Below are 20,172 nucleotides of genomic sequence, written 5' to 3'. Positions count from 1 at the left end.
GCTTTTATCGTATTATTGCATGTCTACCCTTAACACTTAATGTCTGATTTAGTCTACAGAATTTTTTATTCTCTGTCATTTTCAGTTTATTGCATGTTAGAAGCATCTTCGAAAGAAGCCATAGTCTATTTGTCATGCTGCAGTAAGCAGTTTTTATGATTGTTTGTAGTTTGCATCTGTATTACACTTTCACGACCTTTCCACAGTAGATTTTTAAAGTCTGTAACATTACTTGATGCAACCCTAGATTTCTGCAATTGTTTTTTCTAGTCTAAAAATTTATTTTAAATCCATGTAAGATTATTCAGTTTGTTTTTAGAGTCTTCTAAGTATTTTTGGTTTTCAAAGCTTCAGTTAATTTTCCAACTTACTCTGTGTTTTTTGCAGTTCAGTTATGGTGGCACCAAACTGTAAGAAGCTGTTTCTGATAACATAACGTTCTACGGATTGTTACTTTTTTAATCTGAGCAAACTTTTAACTGACACAAACTATAAGGCTGCAGGATAATTTAGACATCTTGTCAGGATTATTTATTCATTTGTTTGTTTGTTTGTTTGTTTATTCCACAACTTAATGATAATGATATCAAACATAAATTCTTGTCTGGTAGAAAAAAATAATTATTATGGTTTTGACTAAACATCTAACTAAATATTCATGCCTTTTTCACTTTTTCTTTTGCATGTTTACCAGGCTGCAAAAAATATAAAACATGTGAAGAGGAAATGTACTTCTTTATTAAAGGAAATTGTGTTGCCACACTGTACAATAAAATCTGTGACAGTGTGTGAATGACTGTATTTTCGATAGACCACCCTGGAAACTGTGTGGACAGCATGTCCAACAGCAGCAGGGTCTGGGTTGTTGTGTCACTACACATTAGAGAGGTCTGCTAGGCGCTGTTGAAAAGGGAAGACAAGGTGTCTGGACCCTTCCACCCATGCTGCTCCATGGAGACCGCCTTTAAACAGCAGTACATTGTCATCTGGGGAGGCAAATGTCAACAGCAACATTAGATTTCAATCACCCTGCACATTCTCACCAGCTCAAAAAGAACAAGGAGGTGTTAAAACTACCCTGCATGTCCAAATCCCTCAAAATAGGATGAAACACCTTCTCGCTGTTCTACCTATTTCACTTCACGTTTTGGTTTCAGATGCCGAGCTGCGGGCTTCTCACTGGAATAATCAGGCTCATCCGCAGCACTGTGGTGCTGAGCGATGCTGCGCAAGCCAGAAGATGTTTTTGGGTGAAGTCTTGTCAGATTGTTTTTGATGCCCTCTTTCTCTCTGCTGGGGAGAGCAGGCTGGCTCCTCTGGTGCCCTCAGGGTACAGGGGAGCAGTCTGGCTTTGGCATTTCACACTCGCTCAGCAGTCAAAGCCTGTGACCGTCCGCAGACTTTACCGCCAACTGCTCCCTTGCACCCTCGCCCGCGTGTTGTTTGTCCAATTACGGATATTCAGTTAGTATGAAAGTAATTCTGGCAGACATGCAACTGTCCAGCCAGATAACATCACCAGTCTGATTTGAATACAGGATATCATTTTTTTCTGTCTACACTTTATGTACTTCTTACAGATATCAATAGCAATAATAATAATAAAAAAACTGACATTCAAAAAAACAACATCATTAAGACATCAATACATTTCAGATACATCTGTGAATCTGACTGCATCTGATTCTTTCCAGGTTGTCCTTGGAGGGTCATGATGTGACTGATCCAGTATAAACATTAGCACTGGTCATAAATAGGCCATATAAAAAACTCTTAATGATCCAAAAACAGCCTAAATTTAAAACTTTGGTTTTCTTAACCATCCCCGACTTAAAACCATCTTGACAACAAAACTCAGTGAACCCTATTCTTAGCTTAAAAACAGAATAAGACATAATATATGGCTTTCACCACTGTTACTTTAAATGCGTACGATACAGTCTAACATGCTCTATTGTCTTTATTTTATAAAGCAACTGGAAATACTGAGCCTCTTTCGCAGTTATCTCTAACAATAAAGGGGGTTAAACAGACGATCTAGGTTAATTTCTTTCTCTGAGAAATAAAACGAACCTAGAGCACATTTTATTATACAATCTAACAGCCGCTATAGTTTTCTTTAGAAACTATTGCCATTTTAGAAAACATTTAAAGAGAGTAAAGCTGGTTCACTTATGTTATCTTAAACAGAAATTCACAATTTATATTTTTCAAGTGGACATGACGCAGAATGAAGAAATTCGATTAAAATGTACACAATAAAATCCTATTTTTACATTTGAGTGATTCACCGTTTTTGATGTATTCCAGAGGCCATGTTGTATCATTACACAGGTCACACATAGTAATTGCAATATTGTTTTGTATTTCTTTCTTTTTTTTTTTTTAAAGAAAATAATGTCTGTCTTTAAAAATTGCAAACGTACTGATAGTTTTGGCAAAATAATTTTCTAAGTTTAACTTTGATCTTAGTTTATATGTAACAGTCAATGTAATTAAATTTGCTTAATTTTTGGGGAGTTGGATAGTCATTTTTAGAAACAATACATAGTGCCAATAAGCAACAGTTTAACAACAAAAGAATTTATTGCTTTTTATGTGGGCTATTTATAAACCTCAATATTAAAAAAAATCTAATAAAAACAAAAAACAAAAAAAAAAACAAACAAAAAAATATATATCTATATATAGATCTATATATAGATATATCTATATATAGATATATCTATATATAGATCTATATATAGATATATCTATATATAGATCTATATATAGATATATCTATATATAGATATATCTATATATAGATCTATATATATATATATCTATATATAGATATATATATATCATTACCTGTTCTGCAGGTTTCTTTCACCACTGTTACTCTAACCTCTGAAGGGAGACAGAGCAAATGTTTTGTTTGGCTTCAGTCGTGTTTCCATACAGAAACTGTATTTTGGCAACTATAAAACAATATATTTTAGAAACAGATTCAGGACTGGAAGAAGTAACTGTGCCAGCCTTTCACTTTAAAAGAATGATATCATAGCCCCGCTAAGAAAGCTTCACAAGCGTACTCCTATATTTTCATTGTTTTTGTTGTATTTCAGTTGAAGTGTTGTAGAGCCTGATAAACACCATATTGCAGAACATGTGCCTTCATAAGTACACATATAAATTTTGTGGCGCTCCATTCTTAATCCATTGTGTTTAATATAACAAGCTATAAAAGCTTAATCTCTTCTAGGAAGATTTCACAAGATTTTGTAGGATTGTGTTTATACAAATTTATGACCAGATTGTTGGATTAAAAGGCCTGACTCACAGTATCTGCTCTATTTCATCCCAAAGGTTTTTGATTAGTTTGAGGTCAGGACTGTGCAGGCCAGTTTGTCCAAGTCAAACCTGCTCATCCATTTTTTTTGTAGACCTTTCTTTGTGCATTCATGCACAGACATGTTGGGACAGGAAGGGACCATCTCTGAACGGCTCCCACAAAGTTGTAAATTTCATGACAAGACTTGCAGTGCTACAAGTGGGATGCTACCAATGTACTGTCTTTGAACTCAGCACCTGAGACTGCACATTCATTAAAAAAATGAATGGATATGCTGTCTGCATATCCATTTATTTCAGTCATTTTGCATGTGAATGAAGACATTTCTGGAAACAATGAGGCGCTTACAAGGAACGTCATAATTTCATCATGAGGACTCAGCATAGAAAGAAAAAGAAGCAGTTTTATACCTGCACTGTAGTACATATTCTTTTAATGTGTCGAAAACCCTTTGCAACAAGGCAAGTCAAGCACAACAGGTGCACATAAACACATGTCGAAAGTTCATGAGCTAAATCACAAAAACAGAGGACCAAAAAGAAGAAAAAAAAGTAGCATGCCAATAAAATCAAATACAAAAGTATAAGTCACAAAACATAAAAAATAACTATAAACAAGATTGGGCTGCTTAAAAAACACAATTATTTGACATGATATCATGTTCAATCTCAGATGTTTAATGATTAACATTTGCTCATAAATGTCAGAAGGAACTTCATGTTTGTTTTTAGTTTTGCTAAAGTACCCGCTGAATCATGTAATCCACCAAAGGTGAATGCGCTCCAGAAGGCGTAGTTTGACAAAATGGGAATGCACTCTTCTTTACATGTCCATCAGCGGAGCCGTAGGTCATACTTCTTCATGTAATGATAATCAGTGACTTAATGCTCTGAGCGGCTCCAGAGCTGTGCTTTAGAATCAGGAAGAAGGATCCACTGTGTGGAACAATTGCCTGGAAAACTCTATTAACATAAAGATGTCCCTGTATCAGTGGATCGTGTCTCTGTGTATTAAAAAATATATTACAAACAATTATGACAATTTTTTTCCTGTTGAAATTTATATTTTAGTCTCCTTAATGCACCACTTTTTATTTTATTTTTTTTTAAAGGAGCCATGTAGATGAGCTGATAAAGAAATAACGCAGTAAATATTTGATGAAGTAACACACTACATGACATGTAAAGGTTTTGATTTGGTTATGTGAGCATTTTGGTATCATCAGACAGAGAAGACAGCAAAACGTAATGTGAAAAAAAATGTTCTCGGAGATTTAAAAAAGAACAAGAGCTTTACAGTACTGCAGACTTTTTTTTGTTTGCATCTGCCTTTGTACCAATGTGCTGCAGAAGCAAAGTCAAGACTGCGTGAAAGAGTTTCTGCTGATATCCCTTGCATCTTAATGAATGATGTCAAGCTTGTCTGTTTTGATGACAAGTATTTATTTTATTGTTTTACAGATAACATACTTCACAGGGTTACCTTAGAGGTAAAATCTCCTGACAGTACTCAGTTTTGACTTGCCGGAGACGGAGGGGGAGGATGAACATACTTTTATCGAGCACACATTGTAAACAACTGAGCAATATTTAAGTCTAAATGGCGTACCATAGAGTAGGTGAGAGACAACAAAATGTAAGAAGATGTGCCTCTTGTTTGCAAAGACAAAAGTTTCATTTTTACAAAAACAAATAAGGGTCACTGACATTTCTTTTTACTCTTCTTAGTGGCTGAGAGGTAGAATGAAGTATTTTCAGTTAAACCAATGGTTTTATTCATCTACTTTATTTGATCATCTCATCATATTGAGTGAAAACATTACAAGTGAATAAGGAACCCCAGCCCTCTGATAATTATGTGAAAGCTGCTGATTGAAATGTTATTGGATTTTTCTTGTGAAACTTCTTATTTGTATCCCAAAAGTCTGCTGTTATAGGCTGAGAAACATTTTTCGTTCAGGGCTAGGAATTCACAGGACCTTGCCGAAATATGGAAAGTGAATTCCTTGGTTTTAATACTGTGAGGATCAACGTTCGTTCATGTTTTGTTTTATTCTTCAGGGATGAGGTGTAGAGATGGAGATATTCAGTTGGAAGTATCTGAATGGACGCTCCCGGGTCCTTCTGTGGGCGATGTCACTGACGAAGGAGTCGGAGCATCTTGCCAGCCGCCGTTTGTCTGTGAATACAAGAGAAGAAAAGAGCACAGTGAAAACTTGGAAACAAAGGACACAAACACAGAAAACAAAACATGACAAAGAACTCATATTTCATGTAGATTTTCAAAGATTTGAGTTCTTTTCAACCCATTCAGAAATTTCCTTACAATATTAATGGAATAACTTTATCACTTAGCAGGTCAAGTTTTAAAGGCAAAATCTACAAAAAATAGTAAAGGAAAAAAGAAAGGAAGGAAGGAAGGAAAGATTGTTATGGATTCCTAAAACAGAAGAGTGGTTTGTGTTTTACTGTTCACATATCCTCAGAAATATACAATTTCCTTGTTATACAGACAACATTTTTAACAACTACTTCATAGCATTTTTTCTGCATTACATCTGCAGTTAATTTGAGCTGTATATACAGTATATTGGATATCGCCAACCATGACTTCTACTGTTTCTGCTCATGTTGGTTTATAAAACACTTAGGCACAAATGGCAAAACTTGAGGAACAATTGTTCTATCAGAATCTAAAATAATAATAATAATAATAATAATAAAACAGATTCAACAGGCTCTCTCTGAACTGATGTATGAGAATAATACTAGATGTTTTCTTAGTCGCTCTCTACAGGGATATAATATAACAGATAAAAGATAAGTCGGGCCTTTAGTGTGACTGTGCTACCAGCTATGTCGGGAATACTGAAATTAGATGAAGCTCGCTTCTGATCGCCAACTCTGACAGTTTTCACCTCAGCGGGGAATGGGACTGCTTCCTAATTGGTTCACGCAACATTCATAAGTGCACTGCAGCACCAACGTTGAAATGCTTAGCGAGGTTTGACAGGTTTCTTTACATTTTTCCTTCATAAATTAAACATCATGTATTTTTATCATTATAGTAGAATATGTGAAATTTATGCACAAAGTGGATTCCTGTGTGGCAAAGTCAATTTTCATAAATATATATAAGATGGAATTTAAAACTCACAAATTTAAAGTTTATTTTAGTCCCACTGTAAGATACCATTCAAATGGAGACATGCCTGCATTTTTAGGAATAACTTTAGGGAAAATTCTCTCAGATTCAGCAGATTGTGATTCCTGTCAGTATTTTCAAGAGGTAAATCCTCAACTTTAATGTAAGCATGAAAGACTTCGGCTACAGCAGATCACTGAAATGCTAAGAAGCTTCAAAAAATATTTCTGTGCCACTTCTCTCACTTTCCTTCCTTTTCACGCAACTGACTTAATGTGTGATAAACAGAGGAGATGAAACACCGAATACACAGAGCTTTCATGTATCTTGAATATACCCCCGAGATGCTTGATAAAAGAATAAATTATCACAATAAAATTCAGCTCTTTAAAAATGGAAGCCATCTCAAATCGCGATAAAAGGTCGACTAAGGACCATTTAGGACATTAATTGCAATTTCCACGCTATTAGTGAGCGCTGGGAATGTGCTTTGGCAGCCTCTTATTTCCAAACCCTGTTATTTTGCGTAAAGACCGTCTGTCATCTCATTCAGAGAGAAAAAGAATAAAAAAAAAAAAACACATTTCCAGTCTGCAAGTGAGGCGACACCCACCAGCAATTTAAGGGGGTGTAATTGCTGTTCAAGGATAAAGAGAGAGAGGTGAGCCACGAGAGCTCAGTCAGTAAATTGTACAGAGCAAAAAAAACAACAACACAATTTTAGCTCTATAAATATAAAGCCTAATTCATACAAGCTGTGCAAGCATTTTTTGTTAAAAGTGTTCCTAATTTTGGTGTTTATCTAAACTTTTATTTTGACATTAAAGTCTTAGATACAGAGGCTTCTGCTGTGCGCAAGTGTCTGGCTAAATTGGATTTGGATTTATTAGTTTCATTTCCTTCTAAGGATTGCAATAGATAAAAAAAATATGTAGCAGGCTTTTTGATAAAGGAAGTTTTAAATCCATTCAAAAATGAAGATATACAAGACCATCCACATTTATGTATCGATCTTTAACTACTGTTTAAGCTGCCCTCTCTTATTTGTCAACAAAAGCTAATATTTTATGTATCTATAGCCACTTTCTGGATTGTGCATACAAGATAATAAAATAAAAGGAGACACAACGTTAATGACTTGTTCATGTGTATATGGGATCAGGCTAGTATCAAGCTGTTTAAAGGTTTTAGAAAGTTACAGTTTCTAATTTGTTGAAATGTCACCCCTTTCAAAGCCATGTCATAAAACAAAAGCCAGAGTGGCTGTATAGAGCATAAAGTAGAACAGACCTCAGCATGTGTTGCTGTGCACTGCCAGTCAGCTATCTGAATAAAAGACTTCTGCACATTTTTCACTCTTACTCTACATAAATGAGATTAATTGGTCATACGATAACAGTGTTTTGAAACTATTGCCAAAAAGTGTTGGGAAAGTACATTTTTAAATGAACTCAATGAATGAAGTGGGTAAGCTAAGTGTTGAGAGTTTGCAGGCTCAGTCAATTCAGGCAGCCCAGTTAATAAACCAGCTAAAACCAGCTTGTTGCATTTGTGTGACAGTATTCTGCACAATAATACCTACTATATTCAGGAGGTGTTCAACATATTAATTTAAGTCTATGTATCAGAATTCAAATTGCAACAAATAATAATGATGGATAAAGCATAATTATAACTGTCATCATAAATATGTTTTATTATTTTACAGCAGTCAGGGTAATTGCTGCATGTTAAGTATTTTTGTAAATATTATACACCAAGTTCTACTTGTTATCACACAGAGACACCCAATTTCTTGGTTTTGTCTTTTGTGTGAAGATAGTCTCAGATTACACTCTGCCCATTTTACACATAGCAGCACAGCATCCAGCCTGTTGCGTGTTGCAGCAAGTTGGATGCATTAGCGCTCCTATTTTAGCAGGAGGGAGGTTGCAGGCTTGGCTGTCAGTGCTGCTGTTCCTGTGGATGACTGATCTGGCCAATGTGCTTGGACTGTTCGCCCAAAGCCCCGCTCTTTCTGTCCCTGAGACTGTCGTATCGATTCTGGTCAACCCCCGCGCATCCTGTCGCCGTGGATCTGCACGCTAACACGTAGCCTCCAGTGCTGAGCGTCCGCTCAGTCCGGTGCTGTAGTCCAGAAAGTAGTCATAGATTGCTAGTTCCAATTTTTGATCGACTGATTAAAAGGTTCGTCTATATATATATATATATATATAGACAAAAAATGTATATATATTTATATATATATACATTTTTTTAGAGAAGAAAATTTTGTGACTCTGAGAAATTATCATTGGTGGGGGGTTGATTCCTTGTTCTTTTTCTGTCTGATGTCAAACAGTCTGGGAGGATCGGCCTAGTATATTACCACAATCTGCACCCAGATTTAAACACTATCATGCACATCCTGCCACAAAGAAATCATTTCAGAGCAGAACAGCAAAGGGTATGTCAGGAAGAACAGAGGGAGATTGTTTACAGGTCTTACGTTGATGCCCTGCGGACTGTACATCTGGCTGGCTGCGAGGCTGTCACTGTATCCTCCGGTCTGGCTGATAACATGGCGAAGGGTATCCACCTGGAACAGCGGGGGACACAGACAAAAGGGCCCGGTCAGACAAAAGCTCTGTACAATAAAGACAGCGATGTGCAAGGAAAGGTCACTCTGATAATAAAAGGCTATCATAAACAAGAAAAGGTTGCAAACAATGAATCTGAATGATCTGGCTGCTAATACAAGCTCTGCAAGGCAGGAAGCAAAAGGACAAAATGATAGAGTGAAACCAAATATTAAAGCATTTGTAGCTGTTGGTGAATAAGTCGTCAGTGTCAGAAATTAGCAGTTGCATGCAGACTGCAGTGAGTTCTCTTCGCTATCTGCAAAGGCGTCTGTCAGCACTGTCAGGTAACCTGTGGTGTTCAAGCCAGTTTCATCTTTTACTTTGAATCACATAAAATTGTGAGAAAAGATTAGCTATTTTTGATTTTTTAAAATAAGAAAATAAGAACTCTGCAATCCCTATTATGAGTCAAAAAAATTCAGTGGGATATCATGTTACTAAAACAAAAGACAATACTTTTTTAGAATTGAAGGTAATTGAGACAATGATGGCCATTGCTCAGTTGATAAAAGCTTTTACATTAAATCAAGAAGTAAAAGCTTAATTTCACTCTAAGATGTGCATAGCTTCTTGCTTCATTATAAAATGCCTAACTTAAAAAATTTTTAATATAAAGGCAAAGCCAGAAGACATCTTTATCTCATTTAAGGCTTGTCCCCTTTGCATATTTATGAGTGACCTAAAGCATTTGCAGAGCTGATCAGAACTGAAAAGAAGTGGTGCAAACGATGCTAAAAGCATCAAAACTACAAAAATATACCACCGTGGGTGCTGATTTCTTAATCTGTTGTGAAAGTTGTAACACTGTAATGGTCATAACTGTCCACTTGGGCAAGGTCACAGAGCCACAGTGCACCAGTGGCTATGTGAACCCGTGTCAGGAGTGCTGATGAGTCTTGCAACGTTTCCAAAACTGTCTGCCGTCGTCTATTCAGCTGCTTGACAATGCTGCTATCTACATTAATGCACCGCTGGAGGCTAAGGGCAACCTCGGACTCAGTGTGTAGGTCAAGCTAACGTGGGCACCCCCAGACTGGTCAACGACTGAATAAAGTCTCGGAAATTTGATCAGTTTTCGCCTACCTGGGACTGTATGTTGGCCCCAACCTGCCCCCCTTGGTACGAGTCCCCATTGAGGGACTGCACACTCATGAACAAGTCTCCGGAGTTTGACATGTTAAAAGAGCCAGCAGAACCTGAGAATACAGAGAGGCATGGAGGAAGACAGAAAGCATAGGGAAAAGAGAAGAAAGGCACAGAGAAAGGAGTTAAAATGATCATGCTCAAGCAAAACAGCATTAAGTTGGTTAGTTTGAGAGGATGGGACAGAGCTGAGTAAACGTTACAGCTTCTTTGTTTTTGGTCTTTGTCACTTTAAATGTTTCAGATCATCAAAAAAATTATAATATCATAGATTAACCAAGCAGATCCAAAAAAAAAAAAACTGTTTTCATGTCATTATCTCATTTATTAAGGGAAAAAGCTATGCAAATCAACCTCGCCCTGTGCGAAAAATTAATAAAACGGATTACTGACTATGGCATGTGTGACAGCAACAACTACCGTCAAGCATATGTAATTATCTGGCAGTAATAGTTTGGACGGGATTGAATGTAAGGTACAATAAAAGCATAGAAAATTCTGTTTTAAAAATTTTAATGAAAACTTACAAATAATGTCAACAAAAAGTTAAAGTACATAGATAACCCCTGAGAGAGGATTTAAATATCAAAAGATAAAAATAAATCTTGAGGGAAGTTCCAGGAATTTTTATATAACCTCCCATTATTTTTTCAGATGTTTAAAATGACTATTTTTTTTTGTTTTACAACCTTTCTCACTATTTTGTAAAAAGCACAGTTAGATCTATCTTATGAAATGGTTAAATACGGTATGTAAAAAATTCATAAGTGAATTTAAATAAATAAGCGTGATTAGAGCACCTGAAAATTCATCAGTGTTGTTTGATGTGTCCAGACAGGCTGAAATGACAGACTTTGATCCTTTTACTTTTAAGTTTAACTTTGCTTATATGGGGACTAAACAAACAAGCCATGTAATTGGCTGCCTTATTCAGTACTGAACATTACAAAACATCTTACTGCTTATTTTGAGCTTTTTAAGCACCAGCCAACCTAAAAGTTACAGGGATTCCTATTATAGTGACATGAACACCTATTTTCCTCAAAAATTCCCTCCCTTTGTGGAAGAGGGACCTTTGTGTGATGTTAAATGTCATTCACGCCTCATCCGTTCTCTAATTATTTTCGATGACGTATTTCTTTTTTAACTTACTTCATGTTGTCAGGTTTTATTTGAGTGATTGTGTGATTCTACAGGTCTGGCAGTAATCAGGCGATTGAACTCAATGAAAAATTAATAAAAATTAAGGGAAATTATTAAATACTTTTCTAAACAGAGCCAGGTTGGTTTATTTACCTTTGTTCACCCTTCATAAATGAAATAATCATTGGAAAACTGCATTTAACTGTGATATACCAAAAAACACAGAAAAACGCCAGAACAAATCTTTAACAGTACTGTAGATAAAAAATCTATTTCAACAAAATTGCCCGTGGCAGGCGCTGTAGGTCAGTAGGTAAAGAAAAACATCCACCACCAACAACAACGAGACAGATCGTCATTGCTAAACTGTTTAAGTTAAAACAAGGCTTCCAGATTATATTACTGTTAAATGTCTATGCTGCTAGTGTTTCATTAAGGAAGTAATAATTGATGTGCAGGAAGACCCAAAGAATCTTCTTCGTTCTTTAATGGACCCCAGCTCCCCAGATGTAAAGAGAGCATCAGGTAACTTGATTTCAACGCCCGGTCCTAATTCAATACAGTTGCAAAGTCTCTATATGACAAAAGACTCCGCTTGCCCTTAGAGCGGCTTAATGGCATACATGAGGTCAACCGGACAGGAGGCAGGAAAAAATTAACGTCCACGAGACCGAGAGGTCAATAACGCAGAGAGGGAGACAGAAAGTGAGACAGACTGTAAAGGCAGAGCAGAATGAGAAGTGTTGTAATGACAGACAAGAAAGCCAAGGCAAATCTGGGTTAGTTAAGGAGAGAAGAACCACTGCGTCAGTCTAAACAGAAGCAAAGACAAAAAAAACCCCTTGAGCTGTGGTTTCATTGAGAGATCAACTCTGTGCATCCATATTCTCTCCCATACATAGAAAAACAGGCTGGCAAATCAGCAGCACTTCTTTTTTTGCTAAAGCAAAATACTGTGAAATGTATTTTGCTCACCTGCTGAGTTGGGAGTTGACGGCGAGTTGGCCTGACTGCCGTGAGCCGACACACTGGTGGCGTTGACGGCGGTCCTGGCTGCGTACATGTTGGCCTCTTCTTGGAACTTGCCAATGTTCTTCTTGTATCGGATTCTCTTATTCCCGAACCAGTTTGATACCTGTTGCAACAGCAGAGAGTTTCAGTGAAAGTGCTGAAAGTTAACTTGAAATATTAAAACACTCCTTATCTTCACAGGATCTTCACAGTTTTGTTAAAAATATAATTTGAGACAATTTCATCATCTACTACAGAATTAGATAATAAAACATGTACATTTGTAGATGTATTCAAAAAAAATTTTCTGCAAACAAAGTAACGTCATCCTGATCTATTTGTTTTGATCACTATTTGCTTAAAAATATACTGTCCAAAGTTCCAAAAAGTTAAATATAGAAACTAAAATAATTTAATTATTTTCAAAGTATTCTAATTTAATGTTTTTTTTTTCTTGATCACAAGTAAACACGTCATTTTGATAACATTTCCTAAACTGAGTAGAATATTTTAGTCATCAACAAATTGTTATATCTGAATTACTTTTTTTCCCAGGAGTAAATTCAGCTTGAAATTCATAGCAGTCCACTGCAGCATTATGATTTATATTCTTCAGGAAAATGTACTAAGTCATCTAGATGAGGTCTGTCTGGTTACCTGTGACACGGTGATGCCGCACTTCTTGGCCAGCTCTTCTTTTGCCTCCTCGCTTGGATAGGGGTTACTGAGGTGGGAGTAAAAGTACTCGTTCAGGATCTCTGTCGCCTGTTTGTTGAAGTTCCTCCTCTTTCGTCTGGAAAGAAATAGGAATAAATGTAAGAAGACTTAGTGTGTATTACGAATAAGTTATTAAACTATTTTATTATCTTGAAAAACTAAGTTTGAAAAAAAATGCTTTGCGACTGATCCATTTCTACTCTATTTATAGATTATTTGAAAAGGTCATTTGCAATTACACTGTAACAGGCAAAAAGATTTTGTGTACTCTGTTTTTGTTTTCCCAAAGAAAGTATTTCTGGTTCACTGCATCAGAGTTTAGCCGGGTGTTGGTGCCATTCGCCATTTATACTCACTTAAACTTTTTCATATAAACTTCTCGTTTCTCAGTGTGTCTGTGCTTAGCAGTGTTTATTTACCCTCTGGCGCACTTTCTTTGTGTCTGCTTCTATGTAATTTCCCTTTGGGATTAATAAAGTTGATTGATAGATATGAATTTGGACATAATTTTATTACATACATTGGATATAGTTTGCCTTGTGAAGTGCTTTATTATGACATTGGTTGTCATTTGCCGTCTCATAAATAAACTAATTTGGAAAAAAAAGAAAAAGAGAGAAAAAGTAATCCATCAAATGTAAAGCTAGAAATAAACCCATATTACATTTGAAGTCCCTAAAAATACATATTCCATTAGAAAACAGTAGCAGGTTTTGCTGTACTACATCATGGTGACACACAGACCTGGCATCAAGAAAGCGTGAGCGCAGGATCATGACGGCCTCGCAAGTGCTCTGCTTCAGCTGCATCTGAATGGAGCTGAATTTGCGGTGGATGATGCTGACCATGCGCTCAATCTCCTTGGGCGAGATGGGTCGTGTTCGAGACTGCTCCCTCAGCAGGTTCATCACATGGGTGGTGAACTCATTGCACGCCTGAATGAACAGACAGACAGGATTCATAAGAGAAATAACTATCACAGAGGCTCGACAGCTTCAGACAGAACAAAGGGGTGAAATTGGATTCTGGAGAGGCTGTGCGGTCGCCCGACTGGCCCCGAATTCATGCGGGCAACGCTGACAGTGAAACAGCAGTGGTGTTGGACGTAATAAGAATAGTCTAAATTAAAGCAGCAGACACAGCGCCATGTTTCAAGGCAAACAAATGTGGCAGCGGAGTCATACAGCGGAGGCAGTAATACTCGTGGTGCTCTGAATATTAAAAGCACTTCTCTTCAATGGAACAGAAGATGTGACAAGTGAGGAGAAATGTAAAATGACAGCAGGCTTTCAGTCCCGTTCACGTTCAAGAGGTTTAAACTGTCTCCCTCTCTTCTCACTCCATCTTTCCGTCTACCTCTGTCTGTGTCTGAATCAGTCACTGGATATGACTGCATTCAGAGTCAAGGTGTCTGTTGCTTGTCAACACCAGGGTTACGTCAGTCAAAGTGATCCGGCGAGCAGCCGTTCTGCTTGCACACACACGCGGCAAGACACTACTCACTCATACCAACGCAGGGTGTACATAGCGCGGTGACACAAAAATGCTCAGGTGTATATCGACTGTGACAGTTAGCGATGACTAGCCTTCCTCGGAGAAGATGACAAACCCAGAAACGCTTTGACTTCCAAGGGAATGACAAGACGTTACAGTCTTTGGAGGAGAGCTGATGTGTGACTGATATAATAGCTGCTTGCCTGCTAAAGATAGAGTCGCTAAAAGCTTGGCTTGTCATGAGTTGTCCTGCAAGTTCTCATTTCAAAAGCATCCCAATGTTATACAGAGAAAATGAGCTCCACAGTGCATCCATTGTTTACGTGAACGATCTATTTAGATCTGAAGATGGGACTTTTGTACCGGCTGGCAGCACAGAAGCTCTGGTTCAGAAAGAGGGGAGACCAGTTTTGGACACGACAACAGTTTCAGGACTTGCCATGGCAAATGCTCTCTCATCAAGTAAAAATGTGTAAAAAGCCTTGAAATAAAGTTATTACAATAGTTGAAAGTTGCAGTATTTTTTTTGTCCTCTAAGGACAACAGAGTTTCTGCCAGTTTCAGACAAATAAATGTAACTTTTAAAGAACTTTCAAAGATGATTGTAATTTAAATGAAAGACAGACTGTGCCATAGTTGCTACAGATTTCTTCTGTTTTTCTTTTGCTACATTCAAATCTTTAAGCAAATTCTATGTTCTTGCAAGAGAAAAAAATATCCAATTGCTCTCGAAACATAACATCCAGCTACAACTTGTAACTGGCAATGTGTTTTTCACATCACTGTAGAATATTTTGCAAGAATTTTTAGGCACATCGGAGGATATTTAAGCATAAATTGATCAGGTGATGACATCTCAATCAATCTGAGGCAAATACTTGGACCATGGTACCTAGAAAACTTTTTTTTAAGCAATCCAGAGACAGACTTGCTGTTGTGGCGCAAATTGGTGTCCGGCTTGTTGTTCCGGATTATTTCGTTCCGTCCTGGATGAATTTTTGATGCTATGTTGAAGTAATTTTAGACAACCAGTGATTTCTGGGAAGAGTCCGTATATGTTTCCCTACAATGCTTTAATATACTTCATGTTGCCAGACAGGTGTTATTTAGACGATTCTATTCATCCTCTTGGATGTTTCTCATGAAACTGAGTCACAGTTAATTTAATAATGTTTAGACATGACCTGCGCCAGTTTGGTTTGAAATCATTATTTGAAAACAGAATTTTGTATTTTATGACGTTATCGCTGAGATTAAAAGTACTATGATGGCTTAAGCGCGACAAAAAAGCCGTAACACAAGAAATCTGAAACCAACTGCATTTTAATAATGATTGCCAATCTAAGTTGGAATTTTTCATTGCCGGCATCTAACTTGCAGGGTTTTACTGAATTAAACCAATGTTTAATGGATTCCTAGAGTATACGGTATGGCTTTGTGATAGCTGTTAGCTATCATGTTACTATTCAGGTCCCTCATTTCAAGTCCAGTTTTGTTAAATTCACACCTTCTCAACATGAAGCAACTGGAAGTGGATAATGTACCTTAAAAATGTTGATTCTAATTGCTTGAATATACCATTTTTAGCCAGTGAGGCTGTTTCAGCAGCAGATTTCTTTCACACATTTAGCCTTCCTGTGTGAGGAAGGCTAAATGTGTGATAAATCCTTTTGGCAGGGCTAATTGCTTCCTGTCTTTACATGGTTTGTACTTGTATTAGACAATAAAAACACCCTAATACATAAGTCATTGCTAAAAATCATAAAGGAAAAGAAAGTCAGTGGATGAAGAGCTATTTTTTCATTGTCTGCATCCACTTGTCTATGCAGTGGGGGTGTTGCCTAGCTCCAAGGACTCCAGAGACACCCAGCCATGCACACGCACACACACACGCGCACACACACACGCACACACACACGCACACACACACTCATGCACAATCACAATAGTGTTTTTAGACCCTGGGAGGGAGCCAGAGTACCTGAAGAGAACCCACAAACATTGGACTCTGAATATCTGAAAATATATATATGTCTACATGGTGGGAATTTTAGAATATTTGTAGGTCCTAAGACTTTATCTTAATTTTTTTCCCATGCAAATACAGAGGCAAGTTGACCAACAGTCACGTAGCAAAAAAGGTCAAAGTAAATGATTCATAACATGTATATTTAATGATGTTTATTACATCGTTTCCTCAGTCCATTTAGATAATGCTCCGTATGTTTTAACATTTAACACTCATACAGATATAAAAGAAGAACATAAATCTTCCCTCCTACAAAAACGTCTATTGTTTAGTAAAAGGGAGATTGGATACATTTGTTTCTTTTTAATGGGTTTAGTATAGACTTAAACAAATATTTATGCAATAATCACTGTGTTTATCTATATCAGATGATTCTTCCTTCCATTGCTTTCAAAATTGATGCAACACTAGCGTCTGTTACACTGCCATTAAATTTGAGACATTTAAAAATATATATGTATGAAGAACCATCAAACGTTACATCAACATTACTTTTGTGTCTGTTCCAGAGGCTACAAATCAAAGTTTAAATAAACAAGTTCTTAGGTTGGGAAGGTATTTCTCTATAAATGGATTAAAGCTTCATCAACAAGGTAGATAATCTTATTAACGGAAGCTTACACGCTTGTTCATTACCTTAAGTGAACAGAGCAAATGATATCTGATGTGTTAATGTGATTCTCCCCAGAATATATGTAGCAAAGATTGTATATGTTAAAGTAAAAGAGCAGTATAAATGAAAATGACATGAAAGACCTTTCAGGATGAGTGAACTCTCGTTGTGTTTTCATCACGTAATAAAGACCATGATCACTGTTTCCCACCTGTTCGTACTTCTCCAGCTCCGTGTGGTAGATTTGTCGGATCTGAGACAACTTGGCCCGGTAGTCGGAGTGTTCAGCAGAGTTATCTGCACCGACGCCGCCGGTGGCCGCAGCAGCGGCTGCCGCGGCCGCAGACCCGCCACCTTTCTCCGGTCCGGCCACACCCTCTGCCAGAAGCATGTTGTCCAGTCGCATCAGCTGGGGATCTGGAGGCTCCTCCTCCTGGGCGCCGCGGATACTCAGCACTGCAGAGGACAGACACGACGAACATGACTTTAAACACACATCTTCAACTGAACTGCAAGAGTTTTATGCACATAAAAAAAAAACCCGTCCCTGCTGTTGCAAGCTCCAGGCCGAACTTGCTGAAATATGACTGTCATTATTAAAGTTCAAGCCTGTGCTATAAAAATCTGCAGCTTCAGAGTCTGCAAGACCATAAAAAGGAGAAAATTTCATCAATTCGATCTATAAATTCATTTAAAATGAACACAACCCTTTAACGAGACCTCATCTTTTTCTCTCTGTATGTACACTCTACATTTAGTCTTCAGCTGGTGGGTTTTAGCAGAAAACACATTAATACGGCATGCATGATGCATTGTAGTTGATTAAAAGCACATAGCTATAATGGAGTAAGGAAGACAGAATTAAATAACTGCAAAACATGATATAAGTATTAAAAGGTAAAGTATATAAATACAGATACCGTGCAAGAGCAGAGTGGTAATCAGCTTAAACTTAATCAGAAACCATTAAGGTAATCTTATTACCCAGTTATCAAATACTGATTCTCATAAGTTATGAAATGTAGTAAATTTTTATGAGATATAAAGTATCAAATCACTTTGTAACATCAATGTGTACAAAAAGAGGTTTGATGCAGTGGTGGGTTTCAATGTTTATTTTTACATGACAAAACATGTGACCAATCATATTTGCCCACTTGGATGGACTATCATTTGCCCTTAATGGTCCCACCGAGATTATGGATTCTGAATCTATATTATATTTTCAATGAGAGAAAGCCTTGTAGCAGATAACAAGAAAGCTGGACAATGTACAACAAACTGGACTGCAGCTACACTGCCAGCTTTCAACCTCAGTCTGTTAAGTACTGTGCTGAACTTAAAAATGTTAGCAGCCTTTAGGAAATGTCACTGTTAAGAAAATTTACATGCTAGGAAATATGTGTGGTGCCTGCTGCTTTTGTAAGCCAAGCTGACTGGAGTAAATGATAAAATAGGAAACAGACGACAGTGTAAAGTGTGATTTTGGTGATTTTTATTAATATTTTAAATATTTTTTTTTATTATTGCCTGGTTACAGCAAAGTCCTGCTTGCAGTTTGACACACCCTCTCCTCATGTACATAAAAATGTTTATGCTATTGATTTCTGTTTTATCATTTCATGCAGAATTCCATTAAAATGGCATGTTTTGTTGTTTATCACTTTTTTTTTTTTAACTCTATCACAAATTGTTTCTAATTAGAAAAACAGACCTCTATTTCTATGATGATCTGAAGAGGACATTTTTTTGTTTCCAAGGAAACCTGGTGCAGCAGTTTATTTACAAATAGTTTTGAACAAAAAGTAAAAATGGATAAAACTAAAATGGATCACGATTAATATGGCTCCTCAATTTCTCGCGAATAATAACAAGGTACAGACACCGTTCTTTTTATCTGCACGATTTAAGCAGGCAGGCGTTCCACCACCACCTCTGTGGAAATTGTTGCTGTCCTGCCTGTTTCAGCCACCAGAAGGCTCCCTCGGTAAAGAAGCCGAGCATCTTCCTTTCCTCTGAGACGCAGAAAACAGCCGACCAGGTGCAGCCCTCCTTTCCAGCCACTGTCTTCAAGGACAAAGACGCCACACTTTTTAACAATGCATCTCTCCTAGTGCCAGAGAACACTCCGCATGTCTCCTGTCTGATGTGTGTAGACAGTGAGGGTGAATGGCAGGATGTGTGACAGAGCAGCAGAGCCATATTGCAGCTGAACAGGCTCAGGTCGCGGCGACGGCTCCTTTGTAAGGAGGATGTAAGGCTCGGTCGCCCTGTGACCTTTCTGCCGAGTAGGGGGTCCAGATGGATTCTAGGGCCGGCACGGGGAGCTCCCACCTCTTTTCATCTTGCCAACCCCCTCCTCCTTTTTCTCTTTCCCTCCCTTTTTCTCCTCCAGCAATAACATCATCCATTCCCATCAGCTCCGAAACGTGAGCAAGCTCCGCTCAAGAGGCAAATGTCAATGGCCATCAGACGGCTGGAAAAGGTCAGGAGTTCAGATGGGGAGCAGACGCGCGCGCGTGTGTGTGTGTGTGCACGACAGTAGATGAATATCTGGAAATTTTTCATGTGAATCACACCGGCGGGAAATTATAACACTCGCCAATTTGATTCTGACAAAACAGTCACAACATCCCAACCAGAGGGGGAATCTAATGAGCCTAAGAGTGATTTATTCATTCTCTCCAACTCCCTGAGTGCACAACTAAAAGCATGAAATGGATTAAATAAATACAATTAATAAGGAAAATCAAACAATCCACTGTGCTGTGGCATAATTACCCTAACCACAGCCATCAGCTTTATTTATTCCTGTTCAGTAATAGCAATGAAATCGATTAGACCTCAATGCCAGTCGGAGTGCTTCGCTGTGAACTTTGCAACCATGGACTATACATTAACGTAATCACCTGACAGTGGG

The 20,172-nt window shown here is 37.6% G+C and overlaps 1 protein-coding gene across 4 annotated transcripts in view; it reads right to left on the bottom strand.

Annotated features, from left to right (window-relative positions):
* Positions 1-3,753: 3,753 nt before the first annotated feature.
* pbx1a (pre-B-cell leukemia homeobox 1a) overlaps positions 3,754-20,172 on the bottom strand; it is a 63,390-nt gene continuing 46,971 nt past the window's right edge. Inside the window, exons 3-9 of one of the 4 annotated variants that reach the window (XM_055033101.1) lie at positions 17,464-17,708; positions 13,861-14,051; positions 13,057-13,192; positions 12,364-12,523; positions 10,186-10,298; positions 8,961-9,059; positions 3,754-5,515 (exon numbers count right to left, since the gene is read on the bottom strand). In XM_055033101.1, coding sequence (XP_054889076.1) covers positions 5,423-5,515; positions 8,961-9,059; positions 10,186-10,298; positions 12,364-12,523; positions 13,057-13,192; positions 13,861-14,051; positions 17,464-17,708 — 1,037 coding nt within the window. In that variant the 3' untranslated portion in view covers positions 3,754-5,422. The remainder of the gene's footprint in view (positions 5,516-8,960; positions 9,060-10,185; positions 10,299-12,363; positions 12,524-13,056; positions 13,193-13,860; positions 14,052-17,463; positions 17,709-20,172) is intronic. The other 3 variants (XM_055033102.1, XR_008606175.1, XM_055033103.1) reach the window with 3 other exon arrangements.

Source organism: Poeciliopsis prolifica, unplaced genomic scaffold, assembly GCF_027474105.1.
Source record: "Poeciliopsis prolifica strain line A6 unplaced genomic scaffold, Auburn_PproV2 SCAFFOLD008, whole genome shotgun sequence".
NCBI classification, from domain to species: domain Eukaryota; kingdom Metazoa; phylum Chordata; class Actinopteri; order Cyprinodontiformes; family Poeciliidae; genus Poeciliopsis; species Poeciliopsis prolifica.
This window is presented reverse-complemented; position numbering and strand designations above follow the sequence as displayed.